This window comes from Homarus americanus, unplaced genomic scaffold (genome assembly GCF_018991925.1).
Source record: "Homarus americanus isolate GMGI-L3 unplaced genomic scaffold, GMGI_Hamer_2.0 scaffold49368, whole genome shotgun sequence".
Lineage (NCBI taxonomy): Eukaryota > Metazoa > Arthropoda > Malacostraca > Decapoda > Nephropidae > Homarus > Homarus americanus.
Genome location: NW_024733044.1, coordinates 182,454 through 207,488, shown reverse-complemented (window position 1 = coordinate 207,488; position 25,035 = coordinate 182,454). Strand labels below are relative to the sequence as shown.

The window sequence follows — 25,035 nt, the reverse complement described above, 5'->3', positions numbered from 1 at the left end:
GCCCATGCCCAGCCAACTTTCACCGCAGGAGGTAAGAAAGGAGTGATGCCCAACGTCTCTCTCTCTCTCTCTCTCTCTCTCTCTCTCTCTCTCTCTCTTTCTCGGCCAAGATGGTGTGTCCTCTCCCTCACCTCCAGCATGTCGTGTGTTTTAGGTGGGTTAATGGCCCTACCTCCTCTCCACCCACACCCCACCTACCTCCGCCCCCCCCTGTCCATATCATAGTCTTATCTACAGTATCACGTGACGCCTCTTTGTTTATGCCGCGCCCTTCTTGTCCAACCATGCCTTCCTTGCCCGCCGCCCTCCCTGCCCGCCGCCCCCTCCTTGCCCGCCCGCCCTCCCTGCCCACGCCGCCCTCCTGCCCCGCCACGCCCTCCTTGCCCGCCACACCCTCCTTGCCCGCCGCCCTCCCCCACGCCACCCTCCTTGCCCCGCCACGCCCTCCTTGCACACGCCACGCCCTCCCTGCCCCGCCACGCCTTCCCTGCCCACGCCCACCCTCCCTGCCCACGCCACGCCCTCCTTGCCCCTCCGCCCTCCTTGCCCGCCGCCTTCGCCCCACCCGCCACGCCCCCTTGCCCACGCCACGCCCCCTGCCCACGCCACGCCCCCCTTGCCCACCCGCCCCCCTGCCCACGCCACGCCTTCCTTGCCCACCCGCCCTCCTGCCCACCGCCCTCCTTGCCCCGCCGCCCTCCTTGCACCGCCACGCCCTCCCTGCCCGCCGCCCTCCCTGCCCACGCCACGCCCCTGCCCAGCCACCCTCCTTGCCCACGCCACGCCCTCCTTGCCCACGCCACGCCCTCCCTGCCCACGCCACATCTCATCAGTGTCGTGTGTTGGTCCCAGGTAGTTGATATGAAACCCTCAATGGCTCTTCCTTCCCATTCTTCCTCCTTCCTTCTCTCCCTTCTCTTCCCTCCCTTCTCTTCCCTCCCTTCTCTTCCCTCCTTCTCTTCCTCTTCTCCCCTGTAGAAAGTTAAATCGCCACTTGTGCACCTCCTCCTCCCCTTCCGCCTCTCCTCCCCTCCACCTGTTTCTCCTTCCATCTCCCTTTCCTTTTCCCCTCCTCATCCACTCCCCCTTCACCTCACTCCCTCCCTCTCCTTCTGCCACCCCCACCCCTCCCCATCTCCTCCCTTACCCCCTCCCCCACCCCCCACTCCCTCTTCCCCACCCCTCCCCACCCCTCTCCCCCCCACCCCTCTCCCCAACCTCCCTCTCCCCCACCCCTCTCCCCCCTCTACGGTAGCCAGGTAGTGTTGTGGTTTTGATCGTGGGTTACCTGATCCTCAAATGAAGGACCCGCTGGCCAGCTCCTCCACACCTGCCACGGGGAGGGGGAGGGGGAGAGGAGGGAGGAGAAATGGGGATTGGGAGTGTGGAGAAGAAAATGGGGGAGGGAGAGTAAAGGGGAGAGGGTAGATGAGTAAGGGAGGAGGAGTAACGGAGTGGGGAGTAAAGGAGGGTTGAGGAAGTTAGAGAAGGTGAGGGGTAGAAGAGGAGTTAGAAGGGGTGAGGAGGAGTAAAGGAGAAACGAGTGAAGGAGGACTTAAGAAGAATGCATAAGGGGGGTTGTGAAGGAACACAACAGTGAAGTTATGAGGTGATAATAACAGTAATTAGTTACATCATTAAACTAGCTTCCCCCAGTGTGTGTGTGTGTGTGTGTGTGTGTGTGTGTGTGTGTGTGTGTGTGTGTGTGTGTGTGTGTGTGTGTGTGTGTGTGTGTGTGTGGTGGTGGTGTTGCGTGTGTGCCCTCATCTCTCACCTCACGTGGAGATCTTGACACGAGAGATCCACACACACACACGCGTTCGGTTAGGTTAGGTAGGTTAGGTTAGGTTAGCGTTTTAGGTTAGGTTAGCGTTAGGTTAGGTTAACGTTTTAGGTTAGGTTAGGTTAGGTTAGCGTTAGGGTGCTTAATCAAGTGAAATAATCTAGGAGCCTTTATCACCAGCGTATTGTCGTAAGGTTAATTTACATCATGTTTACCTTCCTAGTCATTTACCAGATGAGGGTTTGTGTCTTCTCTCAGTCCTCTTGTGTTGACTGTGTGAGAGAGGACGCAGATGGTCTCCGGAAGTGAAGAAAATAAGTCAAGGGAATTTAAAGTGGACATTAAAGGTGTTTAAGTCTGAGAAGGGAAGTGTGTCGGCGAGACTGAGTGGGTCGAGTATACATGTTATAAGGCAAGACTGAGTGGGTCGAGTATACATGTTAAAAGACAAGACTGAGTGGGTCGAGTATACATGTTAAAAGACAAGACTGAGTGGGTCGAGTATACATGTTAAAAGGCGAGACTGAGTGGGTCGAGTATACATGTTAAAAGGCGAGACTGAGTGGGTCGAGTATACATGTTAAAAGACAAGACTGAGTGGGTCGAGTATACATGTTAAAAGACAAGACTGAGTGGGTCGAGTATACATGTTAAAAAGGCGAACTGAAGTGGGTCGAAATATACATGTTAAAAGCCTTGAGACTGAGTGGGTCAGTATACATGTTAAAAGACAAGACTGAGTGGGTCGAGTATACATGTTAAAAGACAAGACTGAGTGGTCGAGTATACATGTTAAAAAGGCAAGACTAAGAGTGGGTCGAGTATACATGTTAAAAGACAAGACTGAGTGGGTCGAGTATACATGTTAAAAGGCGAGACTGAGTGGGTCGAGTATACATGTTAAAAGACAAGACTGAGTGGGTCGAGTATACATGTTAAAATGCAAGACTGAGTGGGTCGAGTATACATGTTAAAAGGCAAGACTGAGTGGGTCGAGTATACATGTTAAAAGGCAAGACTGAATGGGTCGAGTATACATGTTAAAAGACAAGACTGAATGGGTCGAGTATACATGTTAAAAGACAGGACTGAGTGGGTCGAGTATACATGTTAAAAGTTCAGTGTTAATATTACCAACTGCTCCTCTAAAGCTTGTTAATAATTGTTAAGTACTGTGTTAAGTTAATTAGTATTTTTAATTAACATTTGTTGCGTTGTATAAGAATATGGATTGTGTAGTGGCGGAAGACCTGAGGATTAGTCCTTACCTTATTTCACCTACTGATTAAATACCATAATGGTACCTCAGGGGTTCGGTTAGGTTAGGTTATTTCATAGTGCATTAGGTTAGGTTAGCGTTAGGGTGGTTAGGTTAGGTTTACGTTACGTTACGTTAGGTAAGTCTATTTCATGGTACGTTAGGTTAGCGTGGTTAATCATATATGGTAAAATAAGCTAGGGTGCCTAATCTTCATGTGACACTCATGAGACGGGGGCAGCGGGCGTAACAAAGGCGGCATGACTGAGCTTCCGGCCAGGTAGACAACAGCTGCCCTGCTCACTCCATGATATCGACCCCTGGCAACACACCCCGCGAGTACTGTGGTGGTGCCTCACTGTACCCGTCTTCTACATCACCTGAACAATAGTCACCCCAGATTATTTCACCTTATAATTAAATACCCTAACGTTAAGACTATAATCTAACCAATCTAACTTAACCTGATTTAACTCAACACAACTTAACCTAACCCCTAGCCTAACCCCCCCACCTAACCCCCCAGCCTAACCTAACCTAACCCTCGAGGTAGCGTTGGTGTGTTTAATAATCAGGTGAAATAAATTGGAGGTTAATCTTCTTGTCATCCTCTTGTGTCCAGTCTCCTAGCACCGTCTGATACACATACGAGTAACAGGTGTGTGCGGCAGGTGTGTGACAGGTGTGTGGCAGGTGTGTGACAGGTGTGTGACAGGTATACAATATGTGTAATATATCCACTATCCTGTCTGCTACTGTAGGTACACTCAATATTATCCTGTTAAATGGTATATCATGTAACTTGGTGACTGACTGGAGGAGGGGAGGGAGTGACTGTTGAGTGACTGGAGAAGGGGAGAGAGTGACTGTTGACTGACTGACTGACTGCAATAGGGTCGGTAGTGACTTAATTTTGGCTACATGAAGTAATACGTCACTACTGAGGGAGGGAGGGGGAGAGCAGGTCCTTATATTGACTATTGAGAACGTATTGATGGTAGTAGTGGTGGTGGTAGTAGTGGTAGTGGAGGCAGTAGTCAGGTAGTAGTAGTAGTAGTAGTGGATGCAGTAGTCAGGTAGTAGTAGTAGTAGTAGTAGTAGTAGTAGTAGTAGTAGTAGTAGTGGAGGCAGTAGTCAGGTAGTAGTAGTAGTAGTAGTGGAGGCAGTAGTCAGCTCGTAGTAGTAGTAGTAGTGGAGGCAGTAGTCAGGTAGGCGCCCCGAGTTATTGATCACTAACTGTATTGATTCTTTGTGGTCTAAATGTCGGCACATGTTGACGGGGTGCACAGTGGCCATGTTGATGGGTGACAGCGGCTATGCTGACGGGTGATGACAGCGGCCATGTTGACGGGTGATGCAGCTGTTGACGGGTCACAGCGGCCATGTTGACGGGTCACAGCGGCTATGCTGACGGGTCACAGCGGCTATGTTGACGGTCACAGTTATTATGTTGACGGGTCACAGCGCTATGTTGACGGTACTATACACGACAGCTACCTCCCCACTCCCAATTTGATGCTTTCAACTCTCTTCATCTCCCTATTTACAAAGCTAACTCACACACTCTCCCTATTTACAAAGCTAACTCACATACCCTCCCTATTTACAAAGCTAACTCACACCTCTCCCGATTTACAAAGCTAACTCACACACTCTTTCTATTTACAAAGCTAACTCACACACTCCCTATTTACAAAGCTAACTCACACACTCCCGATTTATAAAGCTAACACACTCCCTATTTACAAAGCTAACTCACACACTCTCCCTATTTACAAAGCTAACTCACATACCCTCCCTATTTACAAAGCTAACTCACACCTCTCCCGATTTACAAAGCTAACTCACACACTCTTTCTATTTACAAAGCTAACTCACACACTCCCTATTTACAAAGCTAACTCCCCCTCTACCTCTCCCTGTTCGCCCAACCTCACATAATGGTTCCAGGTAAACTTGACATTTCATTTTTTTCATCAATATTACCGATTTTCACCTCGAGGATTCATACCTTGGAACTTGGGAAAACCTGAATGTGTGTGTGTGTGTGTGTGTGTGTGTGTGTGTGTGTGTGTGTGTGTGTGTGTGAAAAGGGGTTATTTTGGTGGGGCGGGGCACCTGGTGGACGCCCCTTAGTGCTGGATAAAAGATGCCATTGGCGAAGGGTCGGCTTGTGGCGACCTCCTCATACATGGCCTTAATGTTGGCCTCACACAGGTAATTATGTGTCGGGGACCACCAGCCATGGCCCTGTATACCTGTCTTGTTCCTCCTGCCAACACCATGCTGTCCATTTACTCCTTGACTTACTACACTCTCTACACCCAGCCCCTACACCCAGCCTTTACACTCACACCCAGTCCCACACCCAGCCCTCTACACTCTACACCCAGCCCTCTACACTCTACACCCAGCTCTTACACTCTACACCCAGGCCCCCACACCCAGCCCTCACACTCTACACCCCCAGCCCCTCTACCCCAGCCCTCTACACTCTACCCCAGCCCTCTACCTCTACACCCAGCCCCTACACTCTACACCCCCAGCTCTACCCCCACCCTCTCTACCCCAGCCACCCCCAGCCCCACACTCTACACCCAGCCACCTCTTCCCCCAGCCCCCAGCCTCTACCCCCAGCACACTCTACACTCTACACCCAGCAGCCCTCTCTACACTCCACCCAGCCCTCTACACTCTACACCCAGCCAGCCTTTTACACTACACTCAAGTGAATTGGTGTGTGGTGTAGAGACCAGTGTGTGCCAGATATACCTCCGTATTGTTCTTATATGTGTGTGTGTGTGTGTGTGTGTGTGTGTGTGTGTGTGTGGGTGGTCTACACAGGTAACTAACGCCCTCACCTCATCACTCACTCCTCGAGCCACCTCACTGTCTCGCATTGTGTGGTTTCCCTTTCACACACACACACACACACGAAGGAAGAGTCTCCATCTGAGAGCAAAGGGCGACGTTGCAAGCAGGAGGAGAAGAAAGGGGGGTGGGTTGGATGGAAGGGAGGGGGAGGGGGAGGGTGTAAGGTCAGGGTTTAAAGTGAACTGGTGTCATCCTTCTGATACCTGAAGCAAGTGTTGTCTTTTCCACACAACAAACAAAGTAGTTCCTCCGCCAGTCTCTCACCAACACCAAACCTTCTAAAATGATATTAAATCTATACCAAGTGAATTTTTAATACGTACGACCTCCTAGTTTTGACAAGTGGACTTAAACCATACCACTAGTATTGATAATTTAATTTAAGTCCGTGTTATTGTCTTCATACACGCTGATAAGCACCTCGGCTCTAAGGTGGTGTGCATGAGCCAATGTGCTGTACCATGAGAACGTGAAATAGAACCCCAAGCAACGATCACTTTCACTCCCATGTATGAACTGGTTGTGAGATAATTAGAACCTGGTGATGGTGCTTCATTGTTACCGGCGGGAAGGGAGGAAGGATGTTTCTGATTTGGTGTACATTGCGGTACGTCAGTATAAGTCTTGGGGCCTCTTGTGGGTGGAATGTTGGATTAGGAATATTATAGCGGGTGTAATCTGAGGGGTAGAGAGCCGACACGCCCCGGGCCAACACGCAACACTTTGGGGTGATATTTGTCGATATCACGGCGACCTGACAGACAGACAGACAGACAGACAGACAGATAGACAGATAGACAGACAGACAGACAGACAGACACAGACCACACCACACCACACCACACACCCCCATCCCCCCCCAACCCCCCACACACACACAAGCTTGTAGACTCAAATATGGCGGTACATGTTGAAGGGTGTGTGTGTGTGTGCGTGCGTTGTATTGATTACACCAACGAGGCAGCTCAGTAGTTAGTGATGCAGACCGCGTTGATAGAGAAGGGACCCGCGCCACCCTCCATGCGCAACTAGGGTGAGGGAAGTCGGGCGAGGTCCTACGCCACCCTACATAATACCACAAGGGTGAGGGGAGGCGCGCGCGAGGGATCCGCACCATGACACATACCCACGCCTGGAGTGAGAGGAGAGATGGGAGGTGTTGTTTCCACCCCCGCCTCTCTCTCTCTCTCCCAGGAGTAGTTGTGAACCTGAGTGTTAATCAGTTCGTGGTTCACATTCATTGGCAACACCGCTCGTTAACTCAGGGTTACTGATATTTAAAGAGTTTGAATGCCTAAAATAATATCCATATTAAGTGAAACAAGGACAACGATATTGAACCTTTGGAGTATATTTTACATCTTCTGAAGGTACCTGATAATTACTATACATTCACCTGAAGAACATAATTAATTAACCGTAACACCTTTAATTCACGCTCAGGTGGTCTTAGGCTTTTAGCTAGGAAGTACCTTAGTTAAGAGACAGTTCCCGGCATTACTCTACCAGCTCCTACACCTTCCTGGAAGTGTATAATGACTTCAAACACTTAAGGTTAATGGAAGATGAATGTTTAATATTCCAGGTAGGCCGAATTTTTTATACTCCACCTAGGCCTACTGTTATATGTTTATTATGGTGTTTGTGTTTATAATTGTTTTCTAGTTACCTTTTATTATTATTATTATTATTATTATTATTATTATTATTATTATTATTATTATTATTGTTGTTGTTATTGTTATTGATATTATTATTATTATTATTATTATTATTATTATTATTATTATTATTATTATTATTATTATTATTATTATTATTATTATTATTATTATTTTTACTATTATTATTGTTATTATTATTATTATTATTATTATTATTATTATTATTATTATTAGTAGTAGTAGTAGTAGTAGTAGTAGTAGTAGTAGTAGTAGTCGTAATAGTATACAAGTATGGCCCCAGATGTACTAACGCTAGAAGGTCGTTGTTTCAGCTCAAGTACCGCATCATCAACGGGAACAAGGCGGAGCTGTTGGAGATACACCCGGAGTCTGGGGACATCACCCTCTCTCCCTCCCTCAACACCAACGTACCCATCCGCGCCACTATGATCGTCTCTGTCTCAGGTACGTCCTCATCCAGGTACACTACACATAGGTACACCACAAGGTCACTACACATCCAGGTACACACACACACACTATCCCACATAGACTCAAAGAAACATATTTAATAACACATCATTTACAAGCTACTGCATTGAGCCGTGTGTGACTTAACGCATAGTGTGTTATCCACGTGAGGGAGTTTTCTTTACAGGTTCCTCCTAAGGTAAACAGTGATAAGTTATAATGTATTAAAGTTGTATTCGTGTATGGGGTAAAACATTCATACATTCATTAATAAAAGGTGATAGAATATTTTTGTGGTGAAATAAGTGTAAGTTGTGGGGTAAATAATGTTAAAGAGACTCAATAAAAGATAATTAGGGAAGAAATATTAGAATGTGGTGATTTATTATTTGGTGTGGCTGTGTTATCAGTTATTATTATCAGTGTTCGTGTGGTCTGGGGGAGTGAGACGAGACCCGTTTGGTATATAAATAGACTTTTACCAAGAAAGGCGATAAGACAATACGGAATTAGCTAACGTGTTGAGGTTCCTTCCCTGTGTACCTTCACTTGTTGACTCTCACAGGGCAAGGGACCCTGCTGGCTGGTTCCTTGATGTCATACATTATTCTTCAGGCAACAGGTAACTCCTATCATAATACCAGGGGTCATATTAGCTCATTAACTAACAAGAGAGAGAAACGAATAATAGTCATAATAAACATATAATTTTACTTACTCAATTGACATGTTTATATTGATGGTTATTCGTGGCTCTTATTAGCCAATCGGCTTTTTATGTGATGCTGTGGTAGTGATCGTACATACCTGTTGCCCCAGTGGTTGATTTAGTAGGGGGTACCAGGTCATAACCCAGGTTCTTGCCCTTCCCCCTGCCATCCGCTACCGTGCCCCTCCCCCTACCGCACCCCCCGCTACCGCCCCGCTACCGCCCCCCACTACCGTGTTGTGTACAGTAAGCCAACACAAACGTGAGAGACAAAATTCCTCTTCATTTAACTTGTGGTCTTGACGTGTTATTGTTTTGTTTGTGTGTACTTGTTTGTGTGTACTTGTTTCTGTGTACTTGTTTGTGTGTACTTGTTTGTGTGTACTTGTTTCTGTGTACTTGTTTCTGTGTACTTGTTTGTTATGGAGGGGAGAAGAGGAGGAAGAAGAATGTGTTGAAGAAGTTGAATAAAAAGAAGGAAAGGAAGATGAAGGAGAGGAGGAATAGAGGATAAAAGGGAGATAAGGAAGAAGAGGATAATTGTGGAGGGAAACGACTAAGAGGATGATGGGGAAGAAAGAGAAGAAGAGGAGAAAGAAGTTATAGAGAAGAACAAGAAGAAGAGCAACAACAGGAAGATGAGGAAGAAAGAGAGGAATAGGAGGAAGAAGAAGAAATTAAACAAATACAACAACAACAGGAGGATGAGGAAGAAATAGAGGAAGGAGGAGGAAGAGGAAGATAAGAGAGCACACAAGAGGTCATCGCTCCACCACTCGAGGCATTACAGCGGGGAGGGTCGTCAGGGGTGAGACAATAACTTGGTTCTATAAAATATGAATTAATATTTACGAAGACTTGACTGAATAAATATCTACCGGTATCTATCTTGTCTTGTCTTGTCTTGTCTGTCTGTCTGTCTGCCTGTCTGTGCCTGTCTGTAGCTAATGTGTTAAGTCATAGCGATATGTTTATGACGCGTCAGATTTTCTAAGGATTCGTTCGCGGATTTGCTTAAACTGGAACCGCGAGCCATTGTTTAGTGGATTTGCTGAGCTCTGATTTTTTTAAGGATTCGTTCGTAGACTTGCTGAATCCGGATACCCAAATGGATTCGACTGTGGTTTATTTTCTGCTTTGTTGATGGAATTACGGTATCCCATTGGCTTATTGTAGCAGTGTAACAAAGGATGCAATGGCTAACATTTTATCGATAAAACAGAGACTCAACCATCACTAGACTCTTTCTCTCGTTTTCTCTTTTCTTTCTTTTCGTTTTCTTTCTTTTCTTTTTCTTTCTTTCTTTCTTTCTTTCTTTTCTCTCTTTTTCTCTCTTTTTCATTCTTTTTCTCCTTTTTTTTCTTTCTTCTTTCTTTTTTTCTTTCTTTGTTTCTCACTCTCTTTTTCTCTCTTTACTCTCTCTCTCTCTCTCTCTCTCTCTCTCTCTCTCTTATCATTGTCTTACGGGGAAAAATATCGTACAAGTGTTTTGAGAATTGGCCGCCCGTGACTCAGCGCTCCTGCCAAGCACACACGACCAGCAGGTACACATGGCCAGTAGGTACACATGACCAGCAAGTACACATGGTCAGCAGGTACACATGGCCAGTAGGTACACATGGCCATGGTACACATGGCTAGCAGGTTACGCCAGCAGGTACACATGGCCAGCAGGTACACTACCACCTTTCCGCCTCTCCACGAAGTGTTCCGTCCTCCCCACCCCTTCACCCCTCCACCCAGTGTTCCGTCCTCCCCACCCTTCACCCTCACCCAGTGTTCCATCCTGCCCACCCTTCACCCCTCCACCAAGTGTTCCGTCCCCTCCACCCAGTGTTCCGTCCCCTCCACCCGAGTGTTCCGTCTTCCTCCGTCCAGTGTTCCGTCCCCTCGACCCCTTCACCCCTCCACCCAGTGTTCCGTCCTCCCCACCCCTTCACCCCTCCACCCAGTGTTCCATCCTGCCCCACCCCTTCACCCTCACCCAGTGTTCCGTCTTCCCTCCACCCAGTGTTCTGTCCTCCCCCACCCCTTCACCCCTCCACCCAGTGTTCCGTCCTCCCCCACCCTTCACCCCTCCACCCAGTGTTCCATCTCCCCACCCCTTCACCCCTCCACCCAGTGTTCCGTCCTCCCCACCCCTTCACCCCTCCACCCAGTGTTCCATCCTCCCCACCCCTTCACCCCTCACCCAGTGTTCCGTCCTCCCCACCCCTTCCCCCTCCACCCAGTGTTCCATCCTCCCCACCCCACCCCCTCACCAAGTGTTCGTCCGTCCTCCACCCAGTGTTCCGTCCTCCCACCCCTTCACCCTCCACCCGGTCTTCCGTCCTCCTCCACCCAGTGTTCCGTCCTCCCCCACCCAGTGTTCCGTCCCCCTCCACCCAGTGTTCCGTCCCCCCTCCACCCAGTGTTCCGTCCCCCTCCACCCAGTGTTCCGTCTTCCTCCGTCCAGTGTTCCGTCTTCCCCACCCCTCACCGGTCTTCCGTCCTCCTCCACTCCACCAGTGTTCCGTCCTCCCCACCCAGTGTTCCGTCCCCCTCCACCCAGTGTTCCGTCTTCCTCCGTCCAGTGTTCCGTCCTCCTCACCCAGTGTTCCGTCCCCCTCCGCCCAGTGTTCGTCCCCTCCGCCCAGTGTTCCGTCCCCCTCACCCAGTGTTCCGTCCCCTCCACCCAGTGTTCCGTCTTCCCCGTCAGTGTTCCGTCTCCTCCACCCAGTGTTCCGTCCCCTCCACCCAGTGTTCCGTCCTCCTCCGCCCAGTGTTCCGTCCCCTCCACCCGTGTTCCGTCCCTCACCCAGTGTTCCGTCTTCCTCCGTCAGTGTTCCGTCCCCCTCCACCCAGTGTTCCGTCCCCATCCACCCAGTGTTCCGTCTTCCTCCTGATGTTCCGTCCCCCTCCACCCAGTGTTCCATCCTCTCCACCCCTCCACCCAGTGTTCCGTCCCCTCCACCCAGTGTTCCGTCCTCCTCCACCCAGTGTTCGTCCCCCCCTCCACAGTGTTCCGTCTCTCTCCCCGTGTTCCGTCCCCTCCACCCAGTGTTCCGTCCCCCTCCACCCAGTGTTCCGTCCCCCTCCACCCAGTGTTCCGTCCTCCTCCACCCAGTGTTCCGTCCCCCTCCGCAGTGTTCCGTCCCCTCTCCGCCTAGTGTTTCCGTCCCCTCCACCCAGTGTTCCGTCCCCTCCACCCAGTGTTCGTCCTCCTCCACCCAGTGTTCCGTCCCCCTCCACAGTGTTCCGTCCCTCTCCTTGATGTTCGTCCCCCTCCACCCAGTGTTCCGTCCAGCCAACATGCGTGGCCGGACATTAACAAGAAGAATTGTGTTTCCTTGCTGCCTGAGTCCGCTAATGTTGTGGACTGTATATATGTCTCCATCGGTGGGCGGGCGTGGAGGTGTGGAGAGGGCGTGGAAGGGGGTGTGGAGGCGTGGAAAGGGCGTGGAGATGGAAGGGCGTGGATTGGGCGTGGGTGGGGGCGGGAGGGTGTGGGGCGTGGAGGAATGTCAAGGGAGTGGAAAAGGCGAGGAGAGGGCGTGTAGAGGGAGTGTCGGGCGTGGAAGTGTCGAAGCGTGGAAAATGCAAGAGGAGGGTGTGGAGAGTGGGGTGTGTGAGTGGATATAACTCTTGAGTTAAGTTTCCCTCGAAACAACCATCATTTGCACCTCCTCTCCCCTCCCTCCCTCCCCTTCTCCTCCTCCCTCCCTCTTCCCTCTCCTTCCCTCTTTCTCGTATTTCTCAGCCGCCAGGGACAGGAAGTGAGAGGGAGTGAGAGAGGGGTTAAAAGACGTGGAAGAATGATCAGGGGGAAGAGGCAAGGATGGTCAGGGAGAGGAGGGCGATAGGTCAAGGGGAGAGGAGGGAGATAGGTCAGGGGAGAGGAGGGAGAGTGGTAAGGGGAGAGGAGGAGATGAATCGGTTATTTATTAAAGGGTAGGGAGAGTGGAGGTGACTTTAAACCTCTCACTAAGATGGACGCTTGGAGAGAGAGGTTAAATTCTTACCAGGTACAAATATCAGGGTTAATTTATTTTTATTTAATCATCACTAATAACTGGCTCGTATTAAGTGGGTTTCATATACATACTAATTCATAACTATAGTTAGGTACCAAGACCATGTAGAATACAGGGAATTCTGCGGGCATATGTGTACCTGTGCGGGCATATGTGTGTACCTGTGCGGGCATATGTGTACCTGTGTGGGCATATGTGTACCTGTGCGGGCATATGTGTGCCTGTGGGCATATGTGTACCCTGTGCGGGCAAATGTGTACCTGTGCGGGCATATGTGTGCCTGTGCGGGCATATGTGTACCTGTGCGGGCATATGTGTACCTGTGCGGGCATATGTGTGTACCTGTGTGAGCATATGTGTGCCTGTGTGGGCATATGTGTACCTGTGCGGGCATATGTGTACCTATGCGGGCATCTGTGTGGATGGTGTGTGTGGAGGGGAAGGAAGGGTGTGTGGAGGGAAAGGAGGGTATGTGGAGTGAAGGAAGGGATATGTGGAGGGAAGGATGGTGTGTGGAGGGAAGGATGGGTGTGTGGAGGAAGAAGGAATGGAGGAAGAGGTGTGTGGAGGGAAGGAAAAGGTGTGTGGAGGAAGAGAGGGTGTGTGGAGAAGAAGGAGTGGAGAAAGGAGGGTGTGTGGAGGGAAGGAAGGTGTGTGTGGAGGGAAGGAGGGTGTGGAGGGAAAGAAGGGGTGTGTGAGGAGGAAGGGATGTGTGGAGGAAGGGAGGGTGTGTGGAGGAAAGGGGAAGGGAGTGTGGAGAAAGGGGAGGGTGGGTGTGGAGGGAAGGGAGGGGTGTGTGTGGAGGGAAGGAGAGGGTGTGTGGAGGGGAGAGGAAGGTGTGTGGAGGGAGGGAGGGTGTGTGGAGGGAGAAAAGTGTGTGGAGAGAGTAAGGGGTGTGTGGAGGAAGGGAGGGTGTGTGGGAGGGAAGGGTGTGTGGAAGGAAGGAAGGGGTGTGTGGAAGGATGGTGTGTGGAGGGAAGGAAGGGGTTGTGTGGAGGGGAGGGAGGGTGTGTGGAGGGGGGGGGAGGGTGTGTGGGAGGGAAGGGAGGGTGTGTGGAGAGGGAGGTGTGTGGAGGGAAAGAAATGTGTGTAGGGGAGTAAGGGGGTGTGTGTGGAGGGAGGGGAGGGGTGTGTGGAGAGGGAAGGGGTGTGTGGAGGAACGAAGGGTGTGTGGAGGAAGGAGAAAGGGTGTGTGGAGGGAAGGGAAGGGTGTGTGTGGAGAGAGAACGGGTGTGTGGAGGAAGAAAGGGGTGTGGAGTGGAGGAAGGGGTGTGTGGAGGGAAGGAAGGGGTGTGTGGAGGGAAGGGAGGGTGTGTGGAAGGGGAGGAAAGGGGTGTGTGGAGGGAAAGGAGGGTGTGTGGAGAAAGGGTGTGTGGGTGGAAGGAAGGGTGTGGAAGGAAGGAAGGGTGTGTGGAGGAAGGAGGGTGTGTGGAGGGAACAGAAGGGTATGTGGAGGAGAGAAAGGGTGTGTGGAGGGAAGGAAGGGTGTGTGGAGGGAAGGAAAGTGTGTGGAGGGAAGGAAGGGTGTGTGGAGGGAGAGAGTGTGTGGACGGAGGAGGTGTGGACCAGCCGAGGTGACCAGGTAAAACAACATTAACCTCCTCCTGCTCCCCCACCTTCCATCCTCACCTCCACCTTCATCCTCACCTCCCTTCCCTCACCTCCCCTCCCATCCTCTCCCACCCCATCCTCACCTCCCACCTCATCCTCACCTCCCCACCCTCCATCCTCACCTCCCCACCTCCATCTCCTCCCCCCCCCCCATCCTCCCCACCTTCCATCCTCCCCACCCTCCATCCTCACCTCCCCACCCCCCTCCATCCTCCCCAACCTCCATCCTCACCTCCCCACCTTCCATCCTCCCCACCCTCCATCCCATCCCCACCCTCCATCCTCCACCTCCCCACCCTCCATCTCACCTCCCCACCTCCATCCTCCCCACCCTCCATCCTCACCTCCCACCACCCCCTCCCATCCTCCACCTCCCCACCCTCCATCCTCACCTCCCACCCTCCATCCTCCCACCTCCTCCTCCTCCCCACCTCTCCCCACCTCATCCTCACCTCCCCCCCTCCATCCTCACCTCCCCACCCTCCATCCTCCCCACCTCCATCCTCACCTCCCCCACCTTCCATCCTCCCCACCCTCCATCCTCCCTCCCCCCTCCATCCTCCCCTCCCCCATCCTCCCTCCCCTCCCCTCATCCTCACCTCCCACCTCTCCCTCCCCACCCTCCATCCTCCCCACCCTCCATCCTCCCTCCCCACCCTCCATCTCCCCTCCCACCTCCATCCTCACCTCCCCACCCTCCATCCTCCCTCCCCACCCTCCATCCCTCCCCCCCCCACCCTCATCCCTCACCTCCCACCCTCATCCTCCTCCCCACCCTCCTCCTCACCTCCCACCCTCCATCCCCACCTCCCCTCCCTCCATCCTCACCTCCCACCCCTCCATCCTCACCTCCCCTCCCTCCTCCTCCACCCCCTCCATCCCTCCACCTCCCCTCCCTCCATCCTCATCTCCCCACCTCCATCCTCCCCACCCCTCCATCCTCACCTCCCCACCCCTCCATCCTCCACCTCCCCACCCTCCATCCTCCCTCCCCTCCTCCATCCTCCTCCCCACCTCCATCCTCACCTCCCCACCCCCCATCCCTCCCTCCCCACCCTCCTCCTCCACCTCCCCCCCTCCATCCTCACCTTCCCCACCCTCCATCCTCTCCCCTCCCCACCCTCCATCCTCATCTCCCACCCTCCATCCTCCCTTCTCCTCCCCACCCTCCATCCTCACCTCCCCCCTCCATCCTACCTCCCCCTCCCCTCACCTCCCCCTCCATCCTCACCTCCCTCACCTCCCCTCCATCCTCCCCTCCCCTCCCTCCATCCTCCTCCCCACCCTCCCATCCTCCCACCTCCCCTCCCTCCATCCCCTCACCTCCCCTTCCTCCATCCTCCCCACCCTCCATCCTCCCTCCCCTCCTCCATCCTCCACCTTCCCCTCCCTCCATCCTCATCTCCCCACCCTCCATCCTCCCCCACCCTCCATCCCCACCTCCCCCCTCCCTCCATCCTCACCTCCCCACCTCCTTCCTCACCTCCCCACCCCTCCATCCTCCTCCCTCCCTCCATCCTCACCTCCCTCCTCCATCCTCACCTCCCCACCTTCCATCCTCACCTCCCCCACCCTCCATCCTCCCCACCCTCCATCCTCACCTCCCACCCTCCATCCTCACCTCCCCTCCCTCCATCTCATCTCCCCACCTCCATCCTCCCCACCCTCCATCCTCACCTCCCCACCCTCCATCCTCACCTCCCCTGCTCATCCTTGCCTGGTATGGTCTCGCGCTCATCCTTGTTTGAGTGACATTGCTAAGTGTCCTCGAATGTCAATTAGGTCGTTTGCAAATTGGTCGTTTAATGTTGTGTGAGACCTTGAGGTAAGGGCTGTCCATCCTCCTCGCCTGCCACAACAAGGATGATCCTCACCTTTACCTTCTGAATTTAGGAACAATAACGTAGGTGTTGAAGGCTTCCATGGCAGGTTAATGGTACTCAGAGGTGGTTGAATCCTTAGGTAGGGGATACCTGGTGGGTGTTGTTACCTGAGGGAGAGGTAGTGGGTGTTACCTGGAGGGAGGTGCTGGTCGTGAGGCGTCAGCTGGAGGAGAAGGGGTAGTGGGTGTTACCTGAGGAGAGCTGGTCGTGGGCGTCACCTGAGAGGCTGGTCGTGGGCGTCACCTGAGGGAGAGGGGTCGTGGGCGTCACCTGAGAGTTAGAGGGGTCGTGGGGCCTGAGGAGGAGCTGGTCGTGGGCGTCATCTGAGAGGCTGGTCGTGGGCGTCATCTGAGAGGGAGCTGATCGTGGGCGTCACCTGAGAGAAGGCTGGTCGTGGGCGTCACCTGAGGAGGGAGCTGGTCGTGGGCGTCACCTGAGGGAGCTGGTCGTGGGCGTCACCTGAGGGAGGCTGGTCGTGGGCGTCACCTGAGAGCTGGTCGTGGGCGTCAGCCTGAGGGAGGAGCTGGTCGTGGGCGTCACCTGAGGCTGGTCGTGGGCGTCCTGAGAGAGGAGCTGGTCGTGGGCGTCACCTGAGTGAGGAGACATAGGCCAAAGTGGAGGTGACCTTTAAGAGAACTCCTCCGTCTACGTTCACTTGATCTTTCTCTTCTCTCTCTGTGTTCTCTTCATGTCTCTTCCTCCGTTTGATCTTTTTCTCTTGTGTTCTCTTCATGTCTCTTCCTCCGTTCACTTGATCTTTCTCTTCTCTCTCTGTGTTCTCTTCATGTCTCTTCCTCCGTTCACTGTCTTTCTCTTCTCTCTCTTTGTTCTCTTCTGTCTCTTCCTCGTTCTTGATCTTTCCCTTCTCTCTCTGTGTTCTCTTCATGTCTCTTCCTCCGTTCCTTGATCTTTCTCTTCTCTCTCTTGTTCTCTTATGTTCTTCCTCCGTTCTTGTCTCCTTTCTCTTGTGTTCTCTTCATGTCTCTTCCTCCGTTCACTTGATCTTTCTCTTCTCTCTCTGTGTTCTCTTCATGTCTCTTCCTCCGTTCACTTGATCTTTCTCTTTCTCTCTCTGTGTTCTCTTCATGTCTCTTCCTCCGTTCCTTGATCTTTCTCTTCTTCTCTCTGTGTTCTCTTCATGTCTCTTCCTCGTTCTTGTCTCTTCCTCCGTTCACTTGATCTTTCTTTCTTTCTTTCTCTCTTCCTCGTTCTGTCTTTCTCTTCTCTCTATGTGTTCTCTTCATGTCTCTTCCTCCGTTCATGATCTTTCTCTTTTCTCTCTGTGTTCTCTTCATGTCTCTTCCTCCGTTCTTGATCTTTCTCTTCTCTCTCTCTGTGTTCTCTTCTGTCTCTTCCTCCGTTCCTGTCTTTCCTTATGTCTCTGTTCTCTTCATGTCTCTCCTCCGTTCCTTGATCTTTCTCTTATCTCTCTGTGTTCTCTTCATGTCTCTTCCTCCGTTCACTTGATCTTTCTCTTCTCTCTCTTTGTGTTCTCTTCATGTCTCTTCCTCCGTTCACTTGATCTTTCTCTTCTCTCTCTGTGTTCTCTTCATGTCTCTTCCTCCGTTCCTTGATCTTTCTCTTCTCTCTCTGTGTTCTCTTCATGTCTCTTCCTCCGTTCCTTGATCTTTCTCTTCTCTCTCTGTGTTTCTCTTCATGTCTCTTCCTCCGTTCACTTGATCTTTCTCTTCTCTCTCTTTGTGTTCTCTTCATGTCTCTTCCTCCGTTCCGTAGTCTTTCCTTATCTCTTTGTGTTCTCTTCATGTCTCTTCCTCCGTTCACTTGATCTTCTCTTCTCTCTCTGTGTTCTCTTCATGTCTCTTCCTCCGTTCACTTGATCTTTCTCTTCTCTCTCTTTGTGTTCTCTTCATGTCTCTTCCTCCGTTCACTTGATCTTTCCCTTATCTCTTTGTGTTCTCTTCATGTCTCTTCCTCCGTTCACTTGATCTTTCTCTTCTCTCTCTCTGTGTTCTCTTCATGTCTCTTCCTCCGTTCACTTGATCTTTCTCTTCTCTCTCTGTGTTCTCTTCATGTCTCTTCCTCCGTTCACGTCTTTCTCTTCTCTCTCTCTGTTCTCTTCATGTCTCTTCCTCCGTTCACTGTCTTTCTCTTCTCTCTCTCTGTTCTCTTCATGTCTCTTCCTCCGTTCACTTGATCTTTCTCTTCTCTCTCTCTGTGTTCTCTTCATGTCTCTTCTTCCGTTGTTTCCTTCCTGGTCTCTTTATTCCTGTGTTTTCTTCCTTGATCATCATGTTATTCCCTCCCCGTGTTTCATGACAGAGTGTCTGGGGGCTGAAGGAGGTGTCTGGGGAGCTGGAGGAGTGTTTGGGGAGCTGGAGGAGGTCTGGGGAAGCTGAAGGAGGTGTCTGGGGAGCTGGAGGAGGTGTCTGGGGAGCTGAAGGAGGTGTCTGGGGAGCTGAAGAGGTGTCTGGGGAGCTGATGGAGGTGTCTGGGGGCTGAAGGAGGTGTCTGGGAGCTGGAGGAGGTGTTTGGGGGAGCTTAGAGGAGGATGTTGGGGAGCTGAAGGAGGTGTCTGGGAGCTGGAGGAGGTGTCTGGGGGGCTGGAGGAGTGTCTGGGAGCTGAAGGAGGGTCTGGGGGAGCTGAAGGAGTGTCTGGGGAGCTGAGGAGGTGTCTGGGGAGCTGAGGAGGTGTCTGGGGGCTGAAGAGGTGTTTGGGGAGCTGAGGAGGTGTCTGGGGGGCTGAAGGAGGTGTCTGGGGAGCTGAAGGAGGTGTCTGGGGAGAGCTGAAGAAGGGAGGTGTCTGGAGCTGGAGGAGGTGTTTGGGGGAGCTGAAGGGTGTCTGGGGGCTGAAGGAGGTCTGGGAGCTGAAGGAGGTGTCTGGGGGAGCTGGAGGAGGAGTGTTTGGGAGCTGAGGAGGTGTCTGGGGCTGGAGGTGTCTGGGAGCTGAAGGAGGTGTCTCAGAGCTGGAGGTGTCTGGGGAGCTGGAGGAGGTGTCTGGGGGCTGGAGGAGAGGTGTCTGGGGAGCTGAAGGAGGTGTCTGGGGAGTCCAGTTCAAGTGTCTGGGTGACGCTTGATACTGCGGGTGAAGGCAAGCAGCGTCCAGAGGTGAGTGGTGTGGTGGCTGGGGGGTGGAGCAGGGCGGAGCAGGGGCAGGGCAGGGGCGGGGGGGCGGGGCAGGGGCAGGTGGGGTGGGGAGGCAGGGCAGGCAGGCGGGGCAGGCAGGACGGGTTCACACACACACACACACATATATACACCTGCTATACAGATTAGTTGGTGGTGGCAGGGAATGACCAAGCAAATGCCCACTACGTTGTGTGTGTGTGTGTGTGTTGTGTGTGGCCAGCGGGTGTGGACGTGACACAGCAGAACCACGGTCAGACACACACACACACACACACACACACACACTGGGAAAACATCAACAACAGCTGAGGGACTTCGTAACCTCCTCCTCCTCCTCCTCCTCCTCCTCCTCCTCCTCCTCCTCCTCCTCCTCCCTCACCACCACCTTACTAACGGACCCTACCTCCCACCTTCCTGCTGTGCCTGCTTCTCTCCTCGTCTCTCACTTCTCTCCTCCTCTCTCCTCTCATCTCTCCTCTCCATCTCTCTCCTCCCTCTCTCATCTCTCTCCCTCCTCTCCTCATCTCTCCTCACTTCTTCTCCTCATCTCTCTCCTCTCTCATCTCTCTCCTCCTCATCTCTTTCCTCTCTCGTCGTCTCTCTCTCTCTCCTCATCTCTCTCCTCTCCTCATCTCTCCTCCTCATCTCTCTCCTCCTCTCCTCATCTCTCCTCCCTCTCTTCTCTTTCTCCTCACTCCTCTCCTCTCTCTCATTCCTCTCCTCATCTCCTCTCCCTCCTCTCTCTTCATCTTTCTCTCTCCTCCTCCATCTCCTCTCCCTCCCCTTTCCTCATCTCTCCTCTCCTCTCTCCTCCACTCTCCTTTCTCATCTCTCTCCTCCTTTCCTCATCTCTCTCCTCCTCTCCTCCTTCTCCTCTCTCACTCTTTCCTCATCTCCTCTCCTCCCTCTCCTCATCTCTCCCTCCTCTCCTCATCTTTCTCTCTCCTCCTCTCATCTCTCTCACTCCTTTCCTCATCTCTCCTCCTCTCTTCATCTCTCTCCTCTCCTCTCTCTCTCTCCTCCCTCATCTCTCACTCCTCTCTCATCTCTCCTCCTCTCCTCATCTTTCTCTCTCCTCCTCTCATCTCTCTCCTCCTCACCTCATCCTCTCTCACTCTCTCATCTCTCTCCTCTCCTCATCTCTCTCACTCCTCTCATCTCTCTCATTCCTCTCCTCATCTCTCTCCCTCCCCTCTCCTCATCTCTCTCCTCCTCTCCTCATCTCTCTCTCTTCTTCTCCTCATCTCTCTCTCCTCTCCTCATCTCTCTCCTCCTCTCTCCTCCTCTCTCTCCCTCTCCTCATCTCTCTCCCTCCTCTCTTCTCTCTCTCCCCTCTCTCATCTCTCTCCTCCTCTGTCTCTCCACTCTCTCCTCATCTCCTCTCACCTCTCATCTCTCCTCCCCTCTCCTCATCTCTCATTCCTCTCCTCATCTCTCTCCACTCCTCCTCGCTCTCTCACTCCTCTCTTCATCTTTCTCTCTCTCCTCTCATCTCTCTCCCTCCTCTCCTCATCTCTCTCCTCACCTCCTCATCTCTCTCCTCTCTCCTCATCCTCTCACTCCTCTCTTTCATCTCTCTCACTCCTCTCCTCCATCTCTCTCCTCCCCTCTCCTCATCTCTCTCCCTCCTCTCCTCACCTCTCTCACTCCTCCCCTCATCTCTCTCCTCCTCTCTCTCTCCTCCTCTCCTCATCTCTCTCCTCCTCTCCTCATCTCCTCCTCTCCTCATCTCTCTCTCCTCTCCTCATCTCTCTCCTCTCTCCTCATCTCTCCTCTCCTCATCTCTCTCCTCCTCTCCTCATCTCTCTCCTCCTCTCTCCTCATCTCTCTCACTCCCTCTCTCATCTCTCTCCTCTCCTCATCTCCACTCTCTCCTCATCTCTCTCCTCCTCTCCCTCATCTCTCTCACTCTCTCCTCATCTCTCTCCTCTCTCCTCATCTCTCTCCTCCTCTCCTCATCTCTCTCCACTCCTCTCCTCATCTCTCTCACTCCTCTCTCATCTCTCTCACTCTCTCCTCATCTCTCTCTCCTCTCCTCATCTCTCTCTCCTCCTCTCCTCATCTCCTCTCCTCCTCTCCTCATCTCTCTCCTCCTCTCCTCATCTCTCTCCCTCCTCTCCTCATCTCTCTCTCCTCCTCTCCTCATCTCTCCCTCTCCTCCATCTCTCTCCTCACCTCCTCATCTCTCTCACTCCTCTCCTCATCTCTCTCTCCTCCTCATCTCTCTCCTCTCTCCTCGCCTCTCTCCTCCTCTCTCATCTCCTCTCCTCCTCTCCTCGCATCTCTCTCCCTCCTCTCATCTCTCTCACTCCTCTCCTCATCTCTCTCCTCCTCTCTCTCTCTCACTCTCTCTCATCTCTCTCCTCTCTCCTCATCTCTCTCCTCTCGTCGTCTCTCTCACTCCTCCTCACACATCAGTTAATTTCACTACTGTGCCATCATTACAATATGCTTCTGTCTCTTCAATTGTCTCTCTCGCTTAACTGAAAGTGTCTCTCTGTCGTTAAACTGGATATTGTCTCTTCCGTCTCTCAGTTAATGGTGTTAAATTTGTTACTATGGGTCGTAGGGTACACTGTAAATACTGATAACAGAGGCGACGCAGGCCAGCCTACTATTATTGCTGTTTACCGTTGTTTGTATACCTGTACTGTCTAGGTACATTGTTTGTATACCTGTACTGTCTAGGTGCATTGTTTGTATACCTGTACTGTCTAGGTACATTGTTTGTATACCTACACTGTCTAGGTACATTGTTTGCTATGCCTGTATGTCTGGGTACATTGTTTGTATACCTGTACTGTCTAGGTACATTGTTTGTATACCTGTACTGTCTAGGTGCATTGTTTGTATACCTGTACTGTCTAGGTACATTGTTTGTATACCTACACTGTCTAGGTACATTGTTTGTATACCTGTACTGTCTGGGTGCATTGTTTGTATACCTACACTGTCTAGGTACATTGTTTGTATACCTGTACTGTGGAATTACATTGTTTGTATACCTGTGTACTGTCTAGGTGCATTGTTTATACCTGTACTGTCTAGGTACATTGTTTGTATACCTGTACTGTCTAGGTACATTGTTTGTATACCTGTACTGTCTGGGTACATTGTTTGTATACCTGCACTGTCTAGGTACATTGTTTGTATACCTGTACTGTCTAGGTACATTGTTTGTATATGTACTGTCTAGGTACATTGTTTGTATACCTGTACTGTCTAGGTACATTGTTTGTATACTGCACTGTCTAGGTACATTGTTTGTATACCTGCACTGTCTAGTACATTGTTTGTATACCTGTACTGTCTAGGTACATTGTTTGTATACCTGTACTGTCTAGGTACATTGTTTGTATACCTGCACTGTCTAGGTACATTGTTTGTATACCTGCACTGTCTAGGTACATTGTTTGTATACCTGTACTGTCTAGGTACATTGTTTGTATACCTGCACTGTCTAGGTACATTTGTTTGTATACCTGCACTGTCTAGGTACATTGTTTGTATGCCTGTACTGTCTAGGTACAGTGTTTGTATACCTGTACTGTCTAGGTACATTGTTTGTATACCTGCACTGTCTAGGTACATTGTTTGTATGCCTGCTGTCTGGGTACGGTGTTTGTATACCTGCACTGTCTAGGTACATTGTTTGTATACCTGTACTGTCTAGGTACGGTGTTTGTATACCTGTACTGTCTAGGTACATTGTTTGTATACCTGCACTGTCTAGGTACAGTGTTTGTATACCTGTACTGTCTGGGTGCATTGTTTGTATACCTGCACTGTCTGGGTGTTACATTGTTTGTATACCTGCACTGTCTGGGTACATTGTTTGTATACCTGTGCTGTCTAGGTACATTGTTTGTATACCTACACTGTCTAGGTACAGTGTTTGTATACCTGTACTGTCTAGGTACATTGTTTGTATACCTGTACTGTCTAGGTACATTGTTTGTATATACCTGCACTGTCTAGGTACATTGTTTGTATACCTGTACTGTCTGGTACATTGTTTGTATACCTGTACTGTCTAGGTACATTGTTTTGTATGCTTGTACTGTCTAGGTGCATTGTTTGTATACCTGCTGTCTAGGTGCATTGTTTGGCTAAACCTGCACTGTCTAGGTACATTGTTTGTATACCTGTACTGTCTAGGTACATTGTTTGTATACCACTGTCTAGGTACATTGTTTGTATACCTGTACTGTCTAGGTACATTGTTTGTATACCTACACTGTGTCTAGGTACATTGTTTGTATACCTGCACTGTCTGGAATTTACATTGTTTTATACCACTGTCTAGGTACATTGTTTGTATACCTGTACTGTCTAGGTACATTGTTTGTATACCTACACTGTCTAGGTACATTGTTTGTATACCTGCACTGTCTAAGGTACACACATTGTTTGTATACCTGTACTGTCTAGGTACATTGTTTGTATACCTACACTGTCTAGGTACATTGTTTATTATACCTGCACTGTCTAGGTACATTGTTTGTATACCTGTACTGTCTAGGTACATTGTTTGTATACCTGCACTGTCTAGGTACATTGTTTGTATACCTGCACTGTCTAGGTACATTGTTTGTATACCTGCACTGTCTGGGTGCATTGTTTGTATACCTGCACTGTCTAGGTACATTGTTTGTATACCTGCACTGTCTGGGTACATTGTTTGTATACCTGCACTGTCTAGGTACATTGTTGTATACCTGCACTGTATCTAGGTACATTGTTTGTATACCTGCACTGTCTAGGCATTGTTTTGTATACCTGTGTCTAGGTACATTGTTTGTATACCTGTACTGTCTAGGTACATTGTTTGTATACCTATACACTGTCTAGGTGCATTGTTTGTATACCTGCACTGTCGGTACATTGTTTGTATACCTGCTGTCTAGGTACATTGTTTGTCTACCTGTACTGTCTAGGTACATTGTTTGTATACCTACATGTCTAGGTACATTGTTTGTATACCTACACTGTCTAGGTACATTGTTTGTACCTGCACTGTCTAGGTACATTGTTTGTATACCTGTACTGTCTAGGTACATTGTTTGTATACCTGCACTGTCTAGGTACATTGTTTGTATACCTGCACTGTCTAGGTACATTGTTTACGTATACCTGCACTGTCTAGGTACATTGTTTGTATACCTGTACTGTCTAGGTACATTGTTTGTATACCTGCACTGTCTAGGTACATTGTTTGTATGCCTGCACTGTCTAGAGTGCATTGTTTGTATACCTGTACTGTCTAGGTACGTTGTTTGTATACCTGTACTGTCTAGGTACATTGTTTGTATACCTGTACTGTCTAGGTACATTGTTTGTATACCTACACTGTCTAGGGCACATTGTTTGTATACCTGCACTGTCTAAGGTACATTGTTTGTATACCTGTACTGTCTGGAGTACATTGTTTGTATACCTGCACTGTCTAGGTACATTGTTTGTATACCTGTACTGTCTGGAGTACATTGTTTGTATACCTGTACTGTCTAGGTACATTGTTTGTATACCTGTACTGTCTAGATTACATTGTTTGTATACCTGTGTACTGTCTAGGTACATTGTTTTGTATACCTATGTACTGTCTAGGTACATTGTTTGTATACCTGTACTGTCACGGTACATTGTTTGTATACCTACACTGTCTAGGTACATTGTTTGTAT

The 25,035-nt window shown here is 50.6% G+C and overlaps 1 protein-coding gene across 1 annotated transcript; it reads right to left on the bottom strand.

Annotated features, from left to right (window-relative positions):
• Positions 1-17,493: 17,493 nt before the first annotated feature.
• LOC121869234 (vicilin-like seed storage protein At2g18540) lies at positions 17,494-20,369 on the bottom strand (the record flags this gene model as incomplete). Its single annotated transcript, XM_042370474.1, has 2 exons — positions 17,494-17,664; positions 20,313-20,369. Coding segments are annotated over 2 exons (228 nt in total), but the record flags the coding sequence as incomplete, so codon positions are not given.
• Positions 20,370-25,035: the final 4,666 nt, after the last annotated feature.